The sequence below is a fragment of the Branchiostoma floridae genome, chromosome 4 (genome assembly GCF_000003815.2).
Source record: "Branchiostoma floridae strain S238N-H82 chromosome 4, Bfl_VNyyK, whole genome shotgun sequence".
In the NCBI taxonomy this organism is placed as follows: Eukaryota; Metazoa; Chordata; class Leptocardii; order Amphioxiformes; family Branchiostomatidae; genus Branchiostoma; species Branchiostoma floridae.
This window is the reverse complement of record NC_049982.1, coordinates 9,748,112-9,772,283: the sequence shown is the minus strand read 5'-3', so window position 1 is coordinate 9,772,283 and position 24,172 is coordinate 9,748,112. Positions and strand designations below refer to the sequence as shown.

The 24,172-nt window shown below is 43.6% G+C and overlaps 3 protein-coding genes across 3 annotated transcripts; 2 read left to right on the top strand and 1 right to left on the bottom strand.

Annotated features, from left to right (window-relative positions):
• The first annotated feature begins 1,042 nt into the window (after positions 1-1,042).
• On the top strand, positions 1,043-13,532 carry LOC118414549 (fibroblast growth factor 3-like). The gene is made up of 4 exons (XM_035818657.1): positions 1,043-2,809; positions 7,838-7,941; positions 10,298-10,368; positions 12,506-13,532. The coding sequence occupies exons 1-4, from the start codon at positions 2,551-2,553 to the stop codon at positions 12,630-12,632; spliced, it is 561 nt and encodes a 186-aa protein (XP_035674550.1). The 5' UTR covers positions 1,043-2,550; the 3' UTR covers positions 12,633-13,532.
• A 1,102-nt stretch (positions 13,533-14,634) lies between these two features.
• LOC118413865 lies at positions 14,635-16,730 on the bottom strand. Its single transcript, XM_035817450.1, has 3 exons — positions 16,570-16,730; positions 15,945-16,111; positions 14,635-15,463 (listed from the first exon to the last, which is right to left on the bottom strand). Exons 2-3 carry the CDS (start codon positions 16,104-16,106, stop codon positions 14,957-14,959), a joined length of 669 nt encoding a protein of 222 aa, XP_035673343.1. The 5' UTR covers positions 16,107-16,111; positions 16,570-16,730; the 3' UTR covers positions 14,635-14,956.
• Positions 16,731-16,802: 72 nt separating this feature from the next.
• LOC118413864 (forkhead box protein M1-like) lies at positions 16,803-23,182 on the top strand. The gene is made up of 8 exons (XM_035817449.1): positions 16,803-16,977; positions 17,637-18,485; positions 19,494-19,618; positions 19,997-20,161; positions 20,343-20,450; positions 20,704-20,785; positions 20,940-21,079; positions 21,717-23,182. Exons 2-8 carry the CDS (start codon positions 17,717-17,719, stop codon positions 22,518-22,520), a joined length of 2,193 nt encoding a protein of 730 aa, XP_035673342.1. The 5' UTR covers positions 16,803-16,977; positions 17,637-17,716; the 3' UTR covers positions 22,521-23,182.
• The last annotated feature ends 990 nt before the right edge of the window (positions 23,183-24,172 follow it).

Genomic DNA, 24,172 nt, shown 5'->3' with positions numbered 1-24,172 from the left:
TTGGCGTGTAACTCAGTGCTGGGATCAATGTAACGATGATATAGCTTTATGGCACCCACGGTTATTTTATCCATCGCCGAGGATATGCCATAGCTATTTTACGTGTAGGGAGCTATATATGTTCCCCACCTAGCGAATTAATATCGCAAGGCAGGTGAGTGGACGGCACTTTCAACTGCGGGAGCTCGACCAAAGAAAGTATTAAAGGAAGACAAGTGATAGTCATGTAGTGCTAGTCATGCTCCTAATTCGCATGATCATTCACCAAATATCAATCACCAGTAGGTTGTCAATTTATTTTCAATCAATATTCAATATAAGCATGTGATTTATATGTAAACGTCTTTGTCGCACAAAAAAGTGACGTTATAACATCACAGCACAGCACAAACGTCGCTTGGGAAGCTGGGTAACATTACTCCAATAAACACCTGATTTAGCTCTTTAGCCGATGATCATGTCGATGAAAGTTCAGAATCTTTGTTGTACAATTCCAGATTATTTCTACATCATGGAAACAGGTATAAAGACCAACACGTCACTGGCCGTGGATCTCCTGAGCTATCGTCATCAGTAACGTGCGTGTGTGTCTGAAACGTCACCTGAGACGCTCGGGGCCATGCGCCAGGTATCCAGGTGATTGTCCCACTAAATTGTGCTATCACTGTCGCTAACGCAAGCGAGGGGTCTTTCCCAGATTTTAGCCGGGAGGCATCTTTGGTGGGCCGCTTACGGTTCTTTGTACACCAGAAATTCTTTAGATTTTCTGGAGGTCGCTTAGCCTATTAACAACCAGACAGACAAACACGTAAAGGGTCATTTTGTACGTGCACAAGTAGAGACCGTACGTGTGAGGCTTTACAGTGGCCCGTCACCCCTCTAATTGTGGCCTTGCCTCTTCACAGTCTTTTTCTGAATGCGGTGAAGAAAATGAGGTGAAGCGAGGTGAAATGTGCGCATGGCGCGAGCGAGTGGGTCGTCGCATCTGCGGGCCAAACGCGTGAGTCTACCTGTGAAAAGGTGGGGGTTTGTGACTCATGGATAAACGCCACACTTACATGTGGTTTTTAATCATATATAAACGGGTGCAATCTGACTCAAAAACCGTCCAGACGATTTGTTATGAATCATTACGTGTATGTGTCAGAGTGACTGGGAGGGAACACTAATCCACCGCCAGAAAGGTTAATACGACAGCCAATTCAGTGATCCGTAGCCGCTCCCACACATGTTGTACAACGTACTTAAGAAAATCCAGCGGATAGGCTTCGATCAAGTGGAAGTCCACATCCCAGACTTTCTTTGTAATGTACATACAGATGTATCTATCTTTGGGGATCACGGGAACCACAAGTATGTCTGGCACCTGCTTGCAACCGCTTGCATATGTGGAACGTCTGTTGGAATACTATGGTCTTCGTTGTGATGCACATAAAAACCCATGGCAAATGGCACGGAGGATATTGATATTTCAGTTTACCATGCGCTGCTATCCGGCTGCTGTTTGGCTTCTTAGTATTTCCAGAATAAGTTATTCAAACTTTTTTTACATCAGATAATCTCAAAATCCCCACCTTCCTCCTTCTCTGTATTTACGAGCTGTCTTGTCCCTCTAATGAAGACCAGTTAACCGGCATGAAAAGCCCTCCAGAAAGTTGCCTTAACTCTCACATGTGTTCAGACACCCTTCAAAGCAAGTCCCTAAAATAGCGCCCCAGATTGACAACAGATAAGACAGGTGATGTTCGAGTTAAGCATTAACATTTACTTTGTACCCTGCCGTACAATTATACTACCGCGCATCCAGGTGACGGTGGGCACAGTCTTTCATTTGTGCCCTCTCCCACCCCGCCTGGACGAAACCACAAGTGGTACCCCCCAGTTCCACGGACATCTACTCGGCAATTTGTTACGCGAAAAGGAGGTAATTGCAAGAACAACCTCTGCCCGGTATCATTTCATTCTCACACACAATTGACAAAAGGCGCGCACTTAGTAATAAGGTGGTGCCGTCATCGCCCCACGGTTCATTTCAGCGGCTAGGACTTCGCGTGTGTAATTGGTCTTAATTACAGCATGTCCTCTGCGCCAGCTCGGCCTGGGTAGCAAGACGCTCTTTTCACAGGCATGTTTTTGCCCTGGGAGGGTGACAACCGCTTCAAGATAAAGCGATAAAAGATGGTGAGAGAACTTGACGATATTTGTTGCGGTCCGGGGTTGGAGAGTGTATCGTTTCTGGGGTGAGGTTTGCAGAGGAGGGATCTGTCGTGGCCTGCCATTTATGGCATTTCTCAATTGTCGTAATCATCTGTCTCATTTATTTCAATCAAATTAAGATCGCCCTGGGCTGATTTTTTTGTGTGTGCCATCCCTTTATCCAGCCAGAGTCTACATTGTAGCGGGTGGGGTAACGTACTTATAAAGAATGCGGCGCCCCAATTGCCGACAGTGTCGGTTGCATGTTGCACGCCTCACCGCGGTTGGCCCCGGGTCTCATCGGCGGGAGGCGGTCAAGTGGGTCGTCTGACAGAGACCTACTCACGCGAAGGGATGGAAATCACCACTTCAGTCTTTCTGCTGTGCACCCTCGTCGTCCACTTTCTGACGGAGTTTTGTAGCGGCTTCCCCGCGCAGCCTGCAGAGCCCATGCCCAGGTCACGCACGCCACGCCAGGTAGACTTTACAAGTACCTACACGCACCTGGGCTCCAATAACAGGACCAAGCAGCTGTACTGTCGGACAGGCTACCACTTACAACTTTTTAGCAACGGCGCCATCGGGGGCACCTCGGAGGATGGCAACGCCTACGGTAAGCTCCGATTCCCTACATTACACATGCAAGAAATGCTAACTATGAAGCTGAAGCGGGTAAAAATGAAGAGCAGCGCACGCAATGCAGCCATGTTGCCTCTAATGTAACACTCTCCTTGCACGCAAGAGTAGGATCCCCCTGTCGTGGCGCTTCTTGGGTCGCTGCACTACAAACGGTCTAATCGTTCCAATTTACAAACACGTTCCGAGGTAGCTTTTATTTACACCGACAGGGCAAATTTGCACAGACCAGCGGCCGAGGTCGCCGTCCTGTGAAGTATACCGTTCCCGTTATGCACCAGGGGGAACATTACAACACATTTTCTTAGGTTCTTAACTCATTCAAGAGCTCGGAAACACGCACTTGTCTTTTATAGACTAGTCGTCCCTGCTTTCGATCATGCACAGTTGTTGCGGAAGTGTCCGCCACAGCATGTTATAGGCCAAGGCCTTGGGAACGAAACTTCTGCCGTCAGAGCAGACGTCAACCGTAACCGCTATCTTGACAAGCGTGAGAGATAATGAAGTTTTCCGTGTTTAGAGTGCCCAGCTGCACACGTGCCGTTTCTAGACGCCTGTGAAGAGCATGCAAGCCGTTTTACCTGTGTGTGTGAAGCAGGTGTTTACACGGCGGACTCAGGTAAACACACATACTTTCTGCCAGACCCTGAGGACGAAGCGCTTAAAGATCAGCGGCCGTGAAGCTTTGGGTCAGTTTTTGGTCACAGATAGCACGAGACGTATCGTGACTGTTGCCTTAAGGGACAGCGCGGATTTAGAGGTCGGGGCATCATGATGTTTCACAGATGATTTGGAAAATGTTTGATTGTCGTTTGGCAGGAAGCTAAATTAGTGCCGTTGTCTGGGGAGTAGTGTAACAGAAGGTCTTACTGTCCCCCATGAAACGGTACATAGGCATGACCTTAAAGGAATGCCCTGTTTTAACCTCGGTAGCAGGAGATCATGTAGGGAGGGGGTCTTCACACTTAACACGTGTTTGTATAGCCAAGACGTCTGTAACAGGTCTCTTGGGTCTGAGACTACCTCGCTGCTGTACCCGTATGTGCTAGCGGAACTGTTTCAGACAGGACTCCTCAGTTTCTGCCGACGTTGCAGTAATCCACTGCATGTCACCTGAGCAGGTATCACCACTGCAATGCACAATGTCAACATATCATGTGTATCTTGTCGTCTAAAGTTGGGGTCACTCAGTCAACTTGTATACGTTTGAAGAGTAAATAATGACAACAATCAGTGTTGACGACTCTGTGGTAAAATAGGGCCACGTCGGCGGTCCCAATCTTCTCCGAGAAACACAGAGTACACACAGCTGATCTGTCTGGCCGCGGCCACGGTAGACCTGTACACTGATTACAGCTCCTGGCAACAGCAGACGCTATACATGCACACCCGCAGGTCGGGGGGACTAGTCGCGGCTCATGTTGTTCCAGCCACTTGGGGGCGCGGCGTTCGTGTGACTTGTTGGCCTCCATGTGAAGACGAAACACGCGATTCCCACGCATCCTTAGGTTCCGAGGCCTCCGCCGGAGCAGGCGATGAGTCCCCGAGCTTGGCGTGAAGCGGGCGGCTTGTGAGTGAGGTACAGCCGCTCACGTCACCGCACCGCCCCGTGGCGCCTCTGGCGGGGGTTCGACCTAATTGCCCACGTCATAGACTAAGGAACGTTTAGTTTCTACCCGGAATGCACAGCCTGTACTGAAGTTAAGAGACCACTGATAGCTACATTTTTGCAGGACAATATGGTTCTAGTGGGATTTAAAGGGGGTCTCAGCGTCAGACTCAGTCAGTGATTGGGGAAGGGTGAAGCTGCAGTTCAGGGTGAAGCTGCTTTCCATTTTGACGGTCTAGAATGTAGAGTTTGGGACAAAAAGAAGGTGTATCAATTTCAACTCAAAAGCAAGTTAAGTTCGAGCAGTGCAAGACGTGGAATTTGTGTCCTACCTATATTCTAGAGTATATGTACGTCATTTGTTGTTTGCTAGCATGTTATCAAATAAACAAAAGCTAAAAACAAGGAGGTTTTTATGTGTTCTCATACCAACGATTGTGCTTACAGACATCATACTGTCTCACAAAAGACAACGATGAAACTTGTCTAAATGAGGGCTGAAGAGAAAGTTTACTTTATTTCAGAAGCTACGAGCTTGTTCTTGCATCGCAGCTATAACTATAGCTATTACACCTGATACAGACAGTTTTGCGGTCGGACTGCTTGTAACAACATTGCCAGGGATACCTGTCGCTCCCGGCACTGGTCTGCTCTTTCTCAGCTCCATTGTTCAGAAAAACCTAACGATTCTGCCCGCTGTGACACCGAAAGGGCACAGAGAGCAGCACTATTAATATCTCTGTCTAGCTGAAGATTTATGGTCGTCGACATTAGACAGGTCGTTTTGATTGGACAGGTCGTTTTGATTGCATAGGTCTCCTGAGTCTTGGCGTCATAGTCCTATTATGTCTAGAAATAGCTAACCCAAGCGGTTTCAGTTTTTGTATGATATGTCATATGAAAAAGTCGACAGGAATCAGGATGACGTTTCTATCACTTTTCCAGAAATCGATAGGAAAAGAGGCTATTTTATGACCAACGTTGTTGTGTAAATAAGTAAATAATTGTTGTTTGTTACACATGTGACTTTACGACGGGAAATCAAAGATAGCCAAGGTCTGGGTTTGCCTGGTGTCAACAATGTCATGTTATTAGAGAGCGGTGTCGTCTTTGCTGGAAATGCACGTTTTCTCCTCCGTGATGTCCACCCGCGCGTGCGTGATGTATGCTGACAAGTTGTGGTGTTCTGGGCGGTTTGCGTCACTCCCTCCCTGGAAAAAAACACCTGGACTAATGTCAACAAACATAAGGTCAGCCCTTCTTTAGAACAACGCCCCGCCTTGGGAGAAAGTACGTCACCAATTACAACTTCTCCATGTCAGCCCTGCTCGCTGACGACAACTCATGTGTTGAACACATGATGGACAGGCGGGTCAGCCGATAGAAGTGATGACGACGCTGGTGGTCTGCTAGCCACAGCTCTTTCAACCCTCACAGCCCTGTCATCTTAAACGGACCGACATTTTCTTAAGGCGAAGAGCAATTGACTCTAATTTATCCTCCTCTGTATCCAGTGCCCACAAGACAAGACGTCAGAGAGCCGCTGAGACCACCTGAGACGATATGATCTGCAGCAACAGGTGTTCATCCACCCGGAAAATTATAGTATAGCGCTTACAGGTGATTTGCGTTTCACGTCGAACTGCGGTTGTCACAAATTTGGGAGATATGTTATGGATCGTTACACATAAACGTCTGGATATAATTATACAGCTTGTAACGGCTACGCATCAAATACAGAGCGGCGCTCGAGGTGAAAAATTCCACTGTCGTCCCTCGTCAAGTGGCACTTACTCAAATGCAAGCAACTGGATATGATTTTGAAAACGGTCAGACGTTTCAGGTAACATTCACTATCTTTCGCCAGTGTCACCGATAAAAGGCACTGGATACTATCTAAAACGTCTGACCGTTTTCAAAACCATACCCAGTAATTTGACCAGCTTATTACCTGAATGCATACAAACCTTCATCAACGTCTGCACCTTCAAAGTCGTCTGCCTCTTCTCTTTGACATTCGAACGGTGATGAATCAGGAAAATCATCGTAACGTTACATGCGTGGAGGCTTGAATGCAAAAGTAACCACAAAAGATATGACAGAAATACAGCTAAGAATAACGACCCATTCTGGCGCAAAATCACACGGAAGAACCTTTCAACTTCCAAGCCGTCTATTTTTATTAGTCTTTTTGAGGATTTTCTATACCCTGTATACTCGGAGACCAATCGTGCAAACGTGGCCAGTTCGGCCCTCTGATTCTCCGTACGTGATGTGACATGTTTTGACGGGTGTAGTAAGTCAGAAAAACAACTTAATGAAAGGTCGGTCATAATTTCTCCTCTGCCTGACCTCTGTCGTTAGCAGACCGAACATGACAAGGTCATTTCAAACTCCATTTGATACCAGAAGGTTTCTATAACAGAAGTAAAGGTCAACGACTCATGGTGCTCTCAGGTGGAGCACTCTACTTAAACTATTAACAGTCACTACAATGACACCCACTTTCCAAATATTAGCAAGTTTATGTGAAAGAGATCACGTCTTTTCTGCCTTGTATTGATATTTGTATTGCAATAACACGTTGTCGCAGATTTCATACTTTTGCATGCTTCAACGGCAAAACTCAATGGTACATAAAATGCAAGATGCACGCTTATATGTTCACTGGTAGTGGAATGGCTGAAGTTTAAGTTTCTCATGTACTCAATGCAGTCTAACAGATGCAGCTGAGAACGATTGCCTTTAAAGTTGACTTCCCGGGTTTAACACTCTTTGTGTTGAGTGCCAAAGCTGTTTTTGGCATCCAGGAAATCTGTATATCATCCGCGGTAGTACACCGGTACAGTTTAACGTGTTTCTAGGCTGAAGCCTATCTGCATGTACAAGAAAATACTAGAAGTAAAGAAAAGAAAAGGAAAGGAAAGGAAAGGAAGGGAAAAGAAAGGAAAATTGTAAAAAAAATCCTGACTATCCTCTTTTTGCTGAAGAAGGACAGTTCAAAATTGGTAATGACAATCATAAGTAGTAATGACCACTGGCCCTTAGATTACGAGTCGCAAACACGGACTAAAGCGCTCCACATTCCTAACTATCACACTTCCTTTTGGTTGTTTCCGCTGCATGAGAGCTAGCTGTCCGACAAAGTGGCAGGTAGAACTAAACGCTGCTTGGAGACGTTGAGTTCGTGCTTCATTGCCCAACTTACATCCTGCCTGGATGTCTCCAAGCAGATGTAAACAGGGGACTTGGTGACTAATTATTTTTCAGAACAAGCTGGAGGATTACCCCGTCAGAAAATGAAAATATATATTTCCTAGCCTGCCCACATCCTCCTCCATCTATCTGGAGTCCTGACTAAGGTCCTTACAACTTTCCACCTTTCTCTCCTCACAGCTGTTGTCCACATTCTCACGGTGGAGGTGGGCGTGGCCGGGATATGGGGCGTGGAGGCCTCCAGATATCTGTGTATGGACAACAGAGGGAACTTATACGGATCGGTAAGTACTGATACTAAATATTTGTACCAGTATGGCATATAGTTGATAGCAACTGCGTACACTGGTAAGGAAATTCATTCATATCTGTCAATGGACAACACTTAAATGGTTAGGTAAGGTAGCTCAGATATACTCGTATGATCCTGTTTGGATACCAAAGGATCACTTTCATACTGACCCGCGTCGGTAAGAAGTCCCTTGCGCCTGTCTGATTTTTTGTAGATCAGTTGAGGGAAGAGTACAATTGGTCATGTCTTTCTACTATATACAGACAGATACTGCGGTAGGTGAGAACCAGGAGAAATGCAACATTATCATGCCAATCTCATCTGTGTTTATAGTACTTTCTGGCACCATTCTTCTGCTAGTCTGCATAAACGTATGTTCACGGAGATGTATAAATTCTTTCAAGAATAAACATTTGCTAGGATAGAGTGTAGAAAACGTATTTGATTTGGGCGTTTCTTTCTGTCACCAATCTAGCTTTTATCCTACCGTCTTCATACAACATAAGTCAAAGGGGATGTCGAAAACAAACTTCAAACATTCTATCACACTGTTGTGGATATGGTATTGGCACTTAGATGCATTCCTAGGGTCGTCATTGTGTGGGAAGATGAAATATATTTCCTTACAATTTCCATAAGTTATATATCATTTGGCTGTCTGAGGCTGAATTTTGGGTGTGAATTCTGAGAAATGGCAGTAACGTTGGCGCATATCTGTGAGTAATCATTTCCAGCTAACACCGGCTTACACGATGCCCTCCCTCCCACACATGTATGTACATCTGATAATGGCTAGAGCTATCCAAACAGTGAAACATTAGGTGCACCAAGGAGGTCCCTTTTTAACCTCCTTGGGTGCACTTCTGAAAAGGCGGAATTGAATATCACGCATTAGCGGAGGTAAAGCGCTGTGACAACAAGTCTTTAACTTAATTGTGTGCTTGTCAAAGTCAAGCCCGAAGGCACATTGCGGGGTAGCACGGTTACAACACGTCGTTTGTCTCTAGTTTGTCTCAGTCCTGGATTATATGATATCTTTGTAATCTACGGGTGTACCCCATGAATTTTAGTTACGGAAAGACCATGACGTTCAACATTTCATACAGAAACCACTCCACACATGTACCACCCCAGCCCCTGATGAGGCAAACCGACATGACGGTGTTCACTACGTCGAAATCAATCCGACGTTTTGGCCGGCCACAGGAAAGACCCCTTACCACAATTGGCAAAAGCCAGCTAATTTGGCAGTATTTCTGTCTTCAGTTTGCCAAGTTCCGCGCTGGGTAGACTTAACGTAATACTATAATAGGAAAGACTGGTGTGATAATTTGAAACGCACTTTAACTGCCGGAGTCCGCTTTCCCCACCCGTGTGTTCTTAGCGCTGGTGATGTCCCAATCACCGTGGGTTACCTGTCACCTGCTAATAAGGGTGTTTCCCCGTATCCCCCGTCATTCCTCAGCCCGCATAGCTCAGTAAGTACAAGGCAGGAAGGGACGAACAAAGCGTTGCGCGGTGTGCTGAGCTGCGCAACCCTTTTGATGTGGTGGTGGTGCGAAGTTTGGAGGTCCGAGTAATGCCGGGGTTAACCTCGGGCCCACCATGCACGCACGTCTGGTCCGGGCCGCCTACTAATTATGTTGAAAATGACCACATACCGCAAATTTTACTCATCCATCCTTGGTTACTGCCAAATCTACTGTAACTAACATTGCACTGTTTCTGCAGCAACACTGAGTAAGATGGACATTTGTTAAGAGTTGGAAACGTGTGGAATGATGCGGGGTTCTATTCCGTCTTTCATACTCGTTTGTTGTCCCTGGTGTCTTTCCTTTTCCTTTTACCACCGCTCCTAACATTTTCCTGACCCACTTCAGCAACCACCTCTCTATCAACGAAAGTCATGATTTGTACATTTTACCCATATTATCCACCTTGTATCCAAAATATGAGCTCCCACGTCCTTGGTCGTACACGTACAATTAGGTACATGACAGGTAGAACGACAAGGTAAAAAAAAATTACGCATTCGTGACATGACGATTTTTAAAATGACTTTAGTGTAACTACTGCCCAAGACGACCACTCATTTGACCGATGAAATCTAGTGGACGTGTCTGTGGACGGGTGGTTACTTTAGACAGAATTCTTAATGTTTGTGTCAAAGGGAAAAAGTACCCATTTAGGGCCATGTAAAGGCGGTCACACGCAGTCACACATAAGTGGTCCTTATGTAGAGGTGGTCAAGTGTACCGTCTTTTTAAGATAAAGTTGTTTCCATTTAGCTGCACGTCTGTTACTATTCCAAAGACCAGGACTGATTTATAGTTTTTGTTTTGACACAGCCAAACTTCACAACAGACTGCGAGTTCCTAGAGAGAATAGAAGACAACGGGTACAACACATACGCAGCAAGGTGGGTACTATACTGTACTGTCCAACTTTTGTGCAGCTAGAATGTACGGCGTTATCTGGTACATTTCCATACATTTCAAAAACCGAGAATTCTTGCTTCTAATACAAATGCCTGTATCACACCGAAGACTCAGAATCAGAGCAATGGTCGACTATACAGACCAGATATTCAGGATGTAGATATGGGTCTTAAAAAGCATAATTTATCACCTTTCTAAAAGTAAAATATAACAAAGGATGACCAGTAATTTTCATTCTTCATTTCTTTCAATGCTGTGCTGTTCTTTAATGATTTGTCACTCAGGTACATGAGCATTTCAATTCGCCCATTTCGTCGCAGTCGTAGTTGTAGTAGCCTCCATAGCTGGCAGAAATGCATGGCCAGCAAAAGAGCCAAAAAAAGACGAAAAAGGCCCAGAGAGTCTGCTATGGAGGCTAAAGTTGCAATGGGTTTCCTCGGGATGAATGTCAGATTAACACATCTGTTCCTGATAAGGTCTGAGATCCACCTGTGGAACATTCTGGTGCCGTAAGGCAGCCTTTCTTCTTAGATCTTCAAACGAAGTAAGCCTAGACCTGTGAGTGAAACTGTGAAAACGAACAAATTCAGTGTTCTTATTTTTCGACGTATCACTTTACAGATGGGGACACTTGTTACAAGAGAACTTTCAAAAATCGCAATACACTTTGGTGCAATATGAGCAGATAAAGTGAGACATCTTGAGATTGTATATCACCTTTCGTGATACGATGATGTCACTGATACCTTCCAGGCCACAAGGCAATTCATGTTCTTAGATCTAAAAAAATGTACCTCAGTACATATCCTAAGTATATGATATCAAAACAATACAACATCCAGGATAACAATGCCTGCTTAGATGAGTCAAAGACCTGAATAGGTGATAAGATAGTCATTTTGAGAACCGCGGCGAGTCTTGAGTAAACTGTAATTTTGGAGGGGTCAGAACTCGCCAGGCCCTTCCGTTGCTACACGGTGAACCCACAGAGCCTGTCCACTCGTTCAATTAAGAGGCGAACCGGGTCGAACCGAAACGTTGGCTGACTGCCTTGACCAATAAGTAACACACCGGTGGCAATTTTACAGTAGATCCATTAAACGACCACCTAATCCCTCCACGCAACAGGGAATATGACGACAACCGAAGAACAGTAGAAAAAAATACACAAAACCAGCACTGTATATATTGTTATGATATCACACATTGATGTATGTGATTGATCGCATTAAACCAAATTGAGATAAATAATTTTGATATAGCTTTGACAGACTGAATTCTCAACCCCCATTTACTAAGTGACGGGATATCGTGACGCCTAATGATGTTGATTCCAGATGCTTCATAATTTCTAAAGTTCACGTCTGCTCAAGTTCAGGCCGCCGTCGCACGATAGGGGCGGACTCACGTGTTATCATTTATGCTTCTCCAATCCGAACCATGTGTGGAGGACAAGCTTAACGAACGGCTGGGTTGCCCGTTGCGTGCGACGGTTTGACGCTACTGTTGTGCCGCGGCACGCTTGTTAGGAAGTTTTCCTCGGCAACTAATTCCTAATATAATGAAGACCAACTGGCCAATATGCACACATGCTCCGCTCAAGGACGAAATAACGTGTGAACACTGCAACTTACTATCTTCCCCCTCTTAGAGCTGGTTGTCATGGGAGATGCAGCGGAAACAGTTTCAAACGTCGCTCGATCTGAGCTCTGTTCCAGGTTCTGACCAATGCACATTGTGGGTCTTTCAGGAGGGTCTGTTTCATTTTCAAAAAGAAATGCAATCGACATAGCTGTCGAGGACAATTTCACAACAAGCGTTATCTTTGACATATAGATCGGTCTAGTGGAGAAAGATGATGTGAGATTTATGGATATGTGTCAAACTTTCACCATGAATAGAATTTAAGGCTTGCCGCTTGGGAAACCCAGAGAACTAAATAAAGCTGTCCGGAAACAGTATGCACGGGGCAACACTTTCCAGTGCCTAACTCCAGGAAACCTCACGTCCAGTGTGCTATTATATCAGTTTATCTATTGACACAGGCCACAGTTGGCAAGTTTTTTTATCGATAGCGTGCACAGAAACATTAAACTATTTTTGCTTCTTGTCACGCAGGAATCGCCGAGGCAGGAATAACCGACGCTGGTACGTTGGGTTGGACAGACAAGGACAGCCCCGGAGGGGCAGCAGGGTCAGGAGGACTCACATATCAGGCCAATTTTTACCAAGACAAATCGAGTAATATTCCATGTGTGAGCTGAGTTACAGCTTGACTTCTGGGCTAAGCTTTATTGCAGAGTAAAGCACGCGAGGCTTTTCTTGCCTTGCCTCCGATTCTGGCTACATACAAGCTTGATGCCTGTTCCCAAGGAGCTGCAAACGGGAGAGTCATTAACAGATCCCGGGAAAGGCAGCTTCAAGGTCAAGATGGACGACTGGTGCGGAAACAGATGTGACGCACTTCCGGTTCGACGAGATGGGATCTGCTGGTCAGAAAGACGTCGAGAGACGTAACTCGATATGGACTTGTACGTCTCCAAAGTGCGTCAATGGAAGATCTAACTAATGACAAGAACAATGTGACTTTGGTGTAATCAGAAAATCGGCAGCGATGGAGATGAGACTATACTTCTTCTCGTGACGAAACTGTGACATCCAAAGACGTCCTTTAATACAGTCAGGGGCCTACTGTAACAACCCCAAACTCCTGCACAATCTCACGAAACTGTGCCTTAATTATCACTTTCTTAAGCCTTGTCCATTTTTGTCTGAAGATCTCTAATCGATATCTGCTTTCACGACGATCAAACGACCAACAGTTAAAATTGTTTTGAGATATTTCACCAGATGTAATGTAAGCGAATAAGACTAAGAAAGTAAATCAACGTTCTTGACTAAGGAACATTCTTCTCCAGCAGTCATGAGAACAAGAACTTCTATATATATATGAAATTCTTGCTGGTACTTGATGATGGATTATTTATTTATTGACACTTTCAGTTTTAAACTTCCTAATATGCTATTTATCTCAATGACGATGTGTACATGTGATTCGGGTGATATTGGCACCATGACGATCTGGATAAACCATTGAAGGGTATACTGACTGACAATGTGATTAAATCACTATTGTTTCCATCGACTCTGCTCTACTTCACTGTCTCCATGTACAACTACAAACATCTGACAATATGCCATAAATTTGTCACAACGAACATGCAAAATTTTAGGGGGGAACTTTCTCGCTCAGTGCAAAAGCTAAGGAATCTTATAATACATTTGTACCGAAATCAAATGAAGCTTATCAAATATCTTACTACGAGGGATTGACAATCAGGATGAAATGCTATCTATATTAATCATATCTATATCTATAAAGAGATTGATGGATATAAATAGGTGAATATACATAGACAGATATATCTATAGACGTAGACAAGACAACAGCCGTTAAAACTAAATTTACCCCTGAAGCTTTATCGATCACGCATTTGCCGAGTTTACGTTCTAAGGTTATCCTTGGAAACATGTTCACGACTGAACGACCTACAAAAAAAACTGAACACTGAAGGGTTTGTAACCATTTGCCCAGTATACTATAAGCGCAGCCACGTTAATTAGGCACCAAATGAATTCCGCTTAATCTGGCAAAGTTAAATGCCACTGCGTGACGATGTAAGTCGTCTAATCTGACACATTCATTTGTTTCATAGATCTAATACAATAACGTTCCCAAATTCTGTTACGATGGAAGGTGAGATATCCCCAATACTCGACAGCTCAAAAGCTCCGTCGTCATGACACAAACTACTACTGCGAAAAAATGGCAACGGTGCTGCAGAAATAATCTTGAACGACAGGTGTCCCCAATGACTACAGTATGTGCACATGTTCCTGGAGTCGTCTTATGTACAAATACAACTCATTCACTACAACTAGATAAAAACGGTTACTTGAATTTGGATTGTGTTTTGTTGTTGTTTACTTGGACATCTAACCTTCATAAAAGTATATTCCCTTATGGTTTATTTTGCCTCATATGAACAGACAGACGAGACAATATATTAATGTAAAGAAGAAAAGCGCATCAGAGTGTAGGACTTCTAAATTTACATTGATTACCATTATTGTTTTCATGTGTGACAGTACTGATCAATAAGTCAAATTCCAGGACATAAACTATTGAGATCTTCTTGTTCCAAGAAGTGTTAAATCTGATAATAATGTACTCAGTAGCCTTCCTCTCTACAGTCAGTTTAATGGACTTTTATTGTGTGACCTGAAGGCATGGTTTATTTTGCTTTTATATCCTGCCCTGTATGAAATTACATCAAGTCCACTGTTATTTAAGATAACAGACACAATCACAGACACAATCAAATATCAGATTTAATACATGCTCATTAAATTGAACCCAGTAATACAAAATCATCACTTTTAAAATTCATTGCTGATTACACACTTTGCCCTCTTTATAATTTATTACTCGTAATTACAATATTTTTCACAAAATATGGTTGTTATCAATACTTTCCTCATCTGACAATCTATTGAGCAATCTCAGATTTATTCTATGGTTTGGAATGTCTTTGCGCGTAGTAGTTCCTGTCTTCTCTGCGCACTAGCTTTCATGCCATAACAACCAACAGGAGTGTCTTGTACCAAAATATCCCTGGCAGCTGTGTTCAGTTTGTCAGTCCAGTCTTTGGGGGGAAGGAGAGGCTCTCTGTTAGTTCTGTTTTTTTCATCATGCCTTCTGTTTGGTGTAACTTGTTCTTCTTCTTGACATTTTGGGTCATCCTCTTCCTCTGATATGTCCAGTTCTTCTAGCGTACTGTCGTTACTTGAAGAAAAGTCAGTGTACGTTTGTTCTCCTTCAAACTTCAGAATCCCATACTTTAACTTCGTCCGGACATCATTTGTTTGTACAGTGCTGATGTTTTCTTGTCCAGTTGGATTTTGTTTCCGCCTGCCGACCACAGCACTTTGATTGTTGGACGTCTTCTTGGCTCCCCGCCTCCTACGTTTGGGTTCACTGCAGGCCATCTGGCTGGCTCGAAACTGGGGGGAAACCTAAAACAATGAGGCAGAAATGTGTGTTGGGGATTCCACCGAAATGTAAATAGCAATGCATTTACTACAAATTCTTGTCTTTTTATTGAAAATGTTGAACTTATCAGTATTTTCCACTGGCCCCTTTCCACAGGTAGAACTGATGGACCCAAGACAAGTATTCTGCCCTCAGCTGTAAGACTCTGTGTGGATCTGCAGGCTTTTTATTCAATAATGACCTGTAAATCTTGAAACTTTTGCAGTTGTTTCATTTCCTCTCCACTGCATTTTTGTGACACTGGGGCATATGTCTCCCTTGTATGACTATTGTACATGTAATTGTACTACAGAATTGTTTCAACCTTGTTTAAATCAAAAAGTAAAACACTGGGAAAAAAACTGCTAAATATGACCACTGCAAAAGCCAAGGAATTTACTGTACCTCCATGCATTAGTGGAGGAGGGTATATATTAGAATACTACTCTGGAACGCTGTTTTTACCCATGATGATGTGTCATTCGGGTCCACCATGACGATATCAGCTGTGACAGGGCTGTGTGCGGCAAACACCAGCGTGCTGTCATGCCGGGGTCCCTCACATGGGCTCTCCGTAAACATCAGTGGATGCTTCTGGTCGCCTGTTTTCTTCCGGCGACGTGGCATGGTTTCTGAAACAGAAGCAGTCAAAGTAAAAGAAAACAGAACTGCCGTTCCAGCAAATGCTGCTTTCATGGCCTACTTATAAGCCTTCTCACAGAGATCAGAATGCAAGTGGTGACAGGAATTCTACTAATTTCTAGGACTGATATGTCAAAGGTAAAGGCCCCGTAAAAGAGAACAGTCCTTGACTCGACCATTGTTTTGATTTGCATAACAATTTCCAGACGAGTTTTGTTTTCTTATTCGGGGCCTTTACCTTTCACGTATCACCTAGAATTCCTGTCGCCGCACATGTGTTCTGATCTCTGTGAGAGGGCTAGTCTAGTACTACCAGGCCAGGTCGAGATTCTATACAGCCCCCCTCCCCATATGCATTCCCTATAAACTGTACAAAAAAGGGCCAATGGATCACACTCTATTGCATAGCAAATATATCTGTGTCTCTTTTGTTAAGTAATAAAATTACCTGCAAACTCCTTTTATTGATAGCTATCAGGGGTAAGAAGCGATTTCTTCGTGATTTCTTGTCGCCTCCTCCCGCAAAACAAAGTTTCAAATCTCCCTCTGTCTCAAGTCTCGGAGTTTCTCGTTCACCCCTAACTTCCCGCGAGACTTTATGTGTAAGCTGATTTGCCCTTGCTATCACGTGACTGCTAAGCGTGCATTTGATTGGTTACCACCTGCTGGTCTCAATATTTGAAATTCGCCGAAACCGGAAGTTGAGAAGAATTTAGCTCGATGTGCAGCTGTTTTAGTTTGGATGTGGTCCACGTTTGTGGAGATTTTCTTGCCGTTTCTCCAGATCAACAGCCAAATACACCGTAGCTACTTCTGAAGTACTGCACTACGTACTGGACTTTACGTGCTCTTGAAGGTAAAAGAGTTTGAAGTTAGCTAGAGCTTTACATGTTTTTGTTGTCAACCATTTTGCATCGATAGAGGCACTGCAGCTTTTTTTTTTGTGAAAAAATTATATTTCATGCATATAATGAGAGATGAAGTCTTGTCTTCATGAGGTCAATATCTTTGTGAACATTAGTACAATATAAGTGCCATAATATTGTATCATGCGTTCGTAACACGGTATGTTTCCTTTGTTTGCATATATCAATCAACTGTACTGTGTACATGTCTAGTCTGCCAAATATGCTGACATAAAATTATATATATGTCAGAAAATCTACCAATCACGAGGCTCAACTTCATATGCACGTACATTTTTTGTACTAATAAAATTATGAACATGGAATGTAGGGTAAACTACAACTGCCCTACAAGTATATGATTTATCTGAATTCTGTCTTGATGAAAACATGATGTCATCTTTTTTGATGCAACTGAAAGCACTTTAACTAGATCATAGTAGATGGTGTTTTATTTTACGATATTTTTTTTAATTATTGCCAGAACAATATATGATATTCCCTATGTTATTGAGAAGGATATGAATATTCTCAATTCCACTTTATGAACAAATATGCAATCCAACATACAATTCATTCACAACTAATTTGTTCCTTTCTATTTTCACAGAATAGACAACAATCACACCATTTGTTATGTGAAAGTCTTCCCAGTGTTTGCCTATTTTCCACAAGGAGAGTGTGATAAACATGGGATCTCGTCCTGCCCTGGCTGCCTGTGGTGGTTCCAGTGCAGACAACCCAGGACTGACACCACAGACATCCCTTCTCGGGGTCCCAGTGCCACAGTCAGCTGGACTTCTCCTCAATCATGTAGCAAACAACATCACCAATAAAACCATTGAAGCACAGACTGTACCTTATGTACAGAAAATGCCAGGGGTTATGAGACCGAGCATAACAGCCGTACCTGTCTTGGGTCTGGCTGCAAACTCTGCCAACAATCAGCAAACTGATTTATCCAAAGTTCGAAAGATCATCATTATCCGTCCTGCACCTGCTACAAAACCCGGCAAGGTACCGCAAAATATCCAGATCCTGACCAACCCGCAAAATGCAGGCACAAACACAGAAAAAGTTGCCAACCCTAAATGGTTGACAAATTTCCAAGCTCCCAGGTCTATCCAACCAAACCCAGGAACAAATCTGAACAATACTGGAAGGTCTAATGTCGTGTATTTGGGAAATTCAGCGAACACAACTGCATCTGCACCTACCCAGCATGTGCGACAGACAGTGGTGAAAACTGAGAGTTTTCCAGTGCAGAACTGGTCCGAACAGGTTCCTCAGGATGAGACCAGTCGGGCAGTTCAAGGTCTCGTACAGACAACTCTGCAGGGTGATGCGAGCACCACAGACAGACAAGCCACAGAGCAGGGGAACTTTGCTGTGCCTCTGGTGCCAGGAAGGAACCCAAGTTCTAGTCTAATGAGAGGACAGCAGCAGGCAGCTATTTCTGGTGAGTTGCACAAAAAGATTTATTGTTAACTTCTATAGACTTTCATGGTATATTGGTAGTACAATATAATAAAGTTGTGCATAGATAGAGTGAGAAATGTGCAAGTGTAACAAAAATCACTCAGATTGATTCAGAGTGCCATGGGAGGGCTACTACTACTACAGTCAAACCTGCCCAAGACGACCACTTGGGGGACCGGGGAAAAGCGGTCGATTTGAACAGGTGGTCGCTGAGAAGAGTATCGACTCAAAACATGCCCGATGCAAAGTATAAATGGTTTCCGTTGTGCTTAATGGCAAATAGCAAGCACACTGCACGCACGCAAAGAAGCGAGGTTTTTAATGTCAAATACAACACGAACACTGTAAACTGTAAATTTAACCCGAAAATCCGAGTCAAACTGGTCGATTTCGGCACAAAACTGCTAGTTATCATCAAAAATCGATGAAAACCTCCCAATTTGGGCCGGTCGCGGTCGCGTTGGCCAGGTGGTCGTTGAGAAAAGGTCGCCTAATGCTTACGTCAATGGGAAAATAAATCGGGACCGAGAAAAAGCGGTCGAAATGGCCAGGTGGTCGCTGAGAAGAGGTGGTCGCTCGGGCAGGTTTGACTGTACCTGGATACCATCTTCAGGATGAAGGCGATCTGCCTGTGGGCTGCCAATCTTCACTCTTGCTGTTGGTACTTTTCGCTCTCCCATAATTTGGTCTCTACGGTACCAATATACTTCACTTCTCCAGACCTGCAATGTATTCTTCCTATGTATGAGTGTGAACACATTAGTATTTCTACACGTTCTATGAGTATGAACACTACACAACTGGTTATTTGTTTGACAAGGGCATTGTTAAATTGACAAGCCAAATGAAGGACATATGGAACTGCTATCTAACTTCACTTTCTTTTCACTTGTGGGTCCTGCTGGCCTTTCTGTTCTACATACTGTTTATATCTAATAAAAACTACTAGCATAATTCAGGCTAACATTTTCCTATGGCCTATGACCAGGTCGTCAGTCCCAGGATACTTTGCTGCAGATGGATGACAGCCTGACCAATATCCACTGGCTGGGGAAGATGGGAGCCAACACACTGTTGGACAAACAGGACAGGAAATATGACAGGATAGGCAAGGTAAGGACTGTACCATTGCTCTGTAAGGGATGAGTAAAATTATTAAAACTATAAAATAAGACTGTATCTGTAGACAAAAATCTCTTTCATTCTGCCACCTATACAATCTTTTGATAATGATATTCAAATCACAACTACAATACCGGTACTGCAGTTTGAATAAAATTCTGTTTTAGATTGCAAAAGAAAAACAAAAATTTTGCTATACATTTGTCTGGCTAACACATTCAATATTATCAAGACACTTACCACAGAAAAGAATATTCAGGACCTGGTCTAGCATTGCTAGACCAGGTCCTGAATATTCTTTTCGACTAGCATTATACCAAAAAGTTTATGTCTGAGAACATCACAATAATATGTTACTTCTGTGCGCAGCCCCAGAGGAAGTCCCACGACAGCAACCGTCCGCCCTACTCCTACATGGCGCTCATACAGTTTGCCATCAACAGCAGTCCCGCACGCCGCATGACACTGAAGGAAATCTACACGTGGATCGAAGGTCGCTTCCCGTATTTCAAGACTGCCAAACAAGGATGGAAGGTCAGTATAATGTATATCTAATATGCTCCACCCCTCCCCATGTTCTGGGAGGGCACGCAATCCATACTGCAGTTAGCAGTTTTAAGAATGGCCCATATACTTTGGTTTAATTTTTCTGACCCATTAGTTTGATTAATACTAGTGACATCTGACATCTTTCACTGATAATGATATCTTTCAGAACTCCATCCGGCACAATCTGTCACTTCACGACATCTTCATACGTGAGACAACAAAATGTGAGAGCGGCAGGGCACTGTCATACTGGACTCTATGTCATGAGGCTAAGGTATGTGATGGGACAAAGACGGTTATGTGAAACACCAGTACACTACTTCATGTTTCATCAGTCATAGAAGTGAGATTCAGATCAACTGTATAACCCAAATTTCCTGCTGGGACAAAATGAAATGTACTGTGCTTACAGCTTGGTTGTAAGGTTTTGACAGCCACACAGTACTGTACAGTTCAGATTTAACTGTACAAGACCCATTAAGCAAAGAAAGGATGAACTCATGTTTGACATATACAAATCGTTTCAGGAGCGCTGTTTGACAATAGACCAGATGGAGCGAAGAGAAGCGCGACTAAGATGCACGACCAACACGCAGATATATCCTTCTGGTGGGTTAACTGCTGTTTGTCTTCTTTATGCCTTTAATAAGATGTCTTAAATACAAGTTGTACACAGAAATCAAATCCTGTGTAGAAGAACAACAAAGGGAAAAATTTGATCAAAGAAACTGATCACTCGTGTTTTGCCTCTTCCATGCACCAGGCCCACCCCCTCTCCTGCCCTGCCCACCTAAACCCAGTGCTTACACAGTGGTCCCCATGGTGTTACCGACCCCAGCGCCAGTGGCCAGTATCCCCACCCCGGGACGCAGATCTGGTGGGGTGGTCAGGATTCAACCCAAGGTGAGTGACCTTGCAGATGTAGGGCTGTTTCATGTGCCTGGGATTGACAGAGAGGAGCATATATAACATTTCCCAGCATCAAAGTAAGGGAGATTTTAGGACTAAATCTTTAAGTCCAACTGTCTCAGACCACATGTGCATTATGTGTAGGGCTGTGTACCTAAACAAATTTCAGGTACAGGTACAGGTACAGGTACACAGGTTTAGGTACAGGTCTGGACCTGCACCTGTACCTAAAAAAGTTTAACCAAGTATATGTAAGATAAACATGTAGCTAACTGTCTTTTCTAGTGATAAATTGTCATCTTTGTATTTGGAATTACATGTTTGAGTCTCAAACCAATTTCTTCTGGAAGTTTTCTTAAGTTTCAACTGCAAGATTATCAACATTGTCATTGTTGATTCGAGATTTACTTGTCCATCAGTCTTAAAAAGTAGTGGTTAATAGTGATTTAGTTTGTTTAGGTACAGGTACAGGTACACAGATGTTTAGGTCCGGACCTGTACCTAAACATTGTTTTAGGTACGATACAGGTACGGGTATTTAGGTACACAGCCCTAATTATGTGATATCAAGAGTGTAAGTCGACATTGCAAGCAATCATTAATTGTTTTTTGTTTTGTTTTGCCATGCCAGGGCCACCTGCCTGTTCCTCCCAGCCCCTCCCTGAGGCCCAGTGGTGTAACTGGCAGGACAATCTTCCCCAAGCCTGCCACACAGGGCATCAAGAGACCAGGCGAGTTCGACCTTCCGCCACGCAAACGGAAGTCCATCATTTCTCCCACCTCTTCTCAGCGCAGGCCCGTCCCAACGTTTTACCGGCCATTGTCCTCATCACCACTGAAAGAGACCACTAACCTCACGCCTACAAAGGAGTGTGTTAAGGAGGAGGATGTTGTAGGGAGAAGCCAGCTCCTGTGGTCACCAGACAGCAATCTGCTCTTCTCTCCAGACAAGGGCTTCAGCGACTTGTTGAACAGTCTGGATCTGGAGATCTCTCCTCTCAGATCTGTCCTCAGGACTCCTGTGATCGGACGCAACGTCACGACCTCCACGCCGAGGAAAGCCGCGGTGACGCCTCCTAAGTCGCGTAGTCCAGGACTCTTCTCTCCCATCCAAGACTTTTCCATTCCCAGGACCCCAGACAGTGGCTTACACAGCAGCAACAGCCTAACACAGCACGGTAGTCCCATCAAGGACGGCTTCGCACCTCTACTGGGGAGGGTTCAAAGGTCAAAGACCTCTCCTGGGCAGCTGGGGTCCCTGCGGGAGTTTGGTCTGCCTGGCCTCACGCCCCTGAAGGAAGTGTACGAGGGGAAGGACAGCGATAACGAACCGGTGGCACAGAACCTCAGCTTTGGAAAGTTGCTGGAGGAACTCGGGTTGGACACTATTGCAGAGTTAGATGTTGGAAACATAAGCTTCTCAGCTATTCAGTAATACTTACTGCACAAAATATCAATATATCATGTCATAGTGGCAAATGGAGGGTTGGAAGCAACCCAGAATGAGGGTCTTTATTTTGTGTATGTCATAGAAAATGGAAAAATTATTTTCCAACTGTCTTCCTTACTATGCCATGAGCATACTTCCAATTGTACAATAATAAGAAATGTAAAACTTGCCAAATATCCTGTTGTGAATTTTTAAGTTGAGTTCAATGTTTCAAAGAACTTTCTAGATTTCAAATCTGTTGATCTGTCTTTATCCTGTAATGTTATTGTAGAAAATGCATAGCAATGTGTTGTTGATTAATTTATATACATGAAATGTATTATTAGCAAATGTACTTTTTGCTTTCTTTATATCAAGATGTATCTTTCTTTTTTATATTCATAGTTATTCCTCCTAGATGGAGTAGCCCTTTAGTTGTAGCATAGTTCTTAGTAAAAAAATAACAAAGGGCTTCTGTATACAAAGGCTTTGTGTGCCATAGACACAGATGTGGAAAGAAATCTATACTATTTTACATTTATGTTGAACTCTTAGCAGTTAAGTTCGTGCAGTGCACTGACAAAAGCTTTGAGTGACCAGTCAGTATTTTTTCTTAAGAGGATGTAGATATCTGGCCTGATTAAATGCTTGTTTGTGTTGTGTTGAAATATGTGTCACAGTTTTGATATGCAACTTCAAGTTTCCTTTCCAAGAATCAAGCGGGTATTTACAGTACCTTTCAGGCATCAGAATAAGTCTACTTTACCTTAACATTCTCTACATTTCCGGATTTGAATGATGAAAATCTATCAAGAGACTTGACAAAAGGCTTTAATGAGTACAACCATTGTTCTGGCTGTTGCATGATACGGGTGCTTGTGCATAGTCTTGGACAGAGTTCTACTTGAAATCTATCATTCTGTTTGATTTTGATCTATTTATATTTCAAGTAGAAACTTCTGTGTGTATCATGTACCAGCTGTCAAGGGCAGACTTTCACAAGTTCTTTGCATTGTAGACTACATACAAAAACGTATAGTCCAAGTGTAAGTCCAAAAAGACGGACACAAATACTTAAAATATAGAAGATAAGGCTGGACAGTTCTAGGTGATGTGACATTTGCAGTCCACGTGTTGGGATTTTAACGAGGGAGTGGGCGGGCACAAGAAGTTCAATGTCAAACCCTTAAGCATTAGATTCCAGACATGCACGTCCTTAAGAAGTTAAGTCTTTGTCTCGAAATGAAAGTAAGTAGGAGTAGAGATTAACTACTTCGACATTGAACTTTACCTAATAGAGTCCCAGTGGGAGTTTGTGTACCCTCGTCATCCCAAACAAAAACGCGTGTTCAACTGTCTAATCCTAACAGATTTTGGTATCTTACGCAGGCTTGTATTCTTCCTTCAGTGGCACTTTGCCCTTAAGCTTGTGGTTAGGGTTTTTGGCTCAGAACTTGGAGGCACTGAGTTCGAATTCCTGACAGGTTACGATGTGCCCCTCTGAAGCCAATTCCCAACTCAAGTCCGGTACATGGGTACAGCTAGGGATGTTAGGGACTGATAGGATGATGGAGGTCCCATCCTTGAGGAGATCACATTGAACTGACGACGCTAGTCGAAAAGATTAGGCCCGGCCCTTCCCGGAGTGAGTGGATCAA

What these genes read in the sequence shown, in the direction of transcription:
- LOC118413865 (XM_035817450.1), bottom strand. Translation starts at nt 16,106, where the DNA reads ATGCCACGTCGCCGGAAGAAAACAGGCGACCAGAAGCATCCACTGATG. An exon ending in CGAATGACACATCATCATGG is followed by an intron (nt 15,464 to 15,944) that starts GTAAAAACAGCG and finishes TCATTGTTTTAG; the next exon opens with GTTTCCCCCCAGTTTCGAGC.
- LOC118414549 (XM_035818657.1), top strand. Translation starts at nt 2,551, where the DNA reads ATGGAAATCACCACTTCAGTCTTTCTGCTGTGCACCCTCGTCGTCCAC. An exon ending in GAGGGAACTTATACGGATCG is followed by an intron (nt 7,942 to 10,297) that starts GTAAGTACTGAT and finishes GTTTTGACACAG; the next exon opens with CCAAACTTCACAACAGACTG. An exon ending in TACAACACATACGCAGCAAG is followed by an intron (nt 10,369 to 12,505) that starts GTGGGTACTATA and finishes CTTGTCACGCAG; the next exon opens with GAATCGCCGAGGCAGGAATA.
- LOC118413864 (XM_035817449.1), top strand. Translation starts at nt 17,717, where the DNA reads ATGGGATCTCGTCCTGCCCTGGCTGCCTGTGGTGGTTCCAGTGCAGAC. An exon ending in CTCTATGTCATGAGGCTAAG is followed by an intron (nt 20,451 to 20,703) that starts GTATGTGATGGG and finishes AAATCGTTTCAG; the next exon opens with GAGCGCTGTTTGACAATAGA. An exon ending in TGGTCAGGATTCAACCCAAG is followed by an intron (nt 21,080 to 21,716) that starts GTGAGTGACCTT and finishes TTGCCATGCCAG; the next exon opens with GGCCACCTGCCTGTTCCTCC.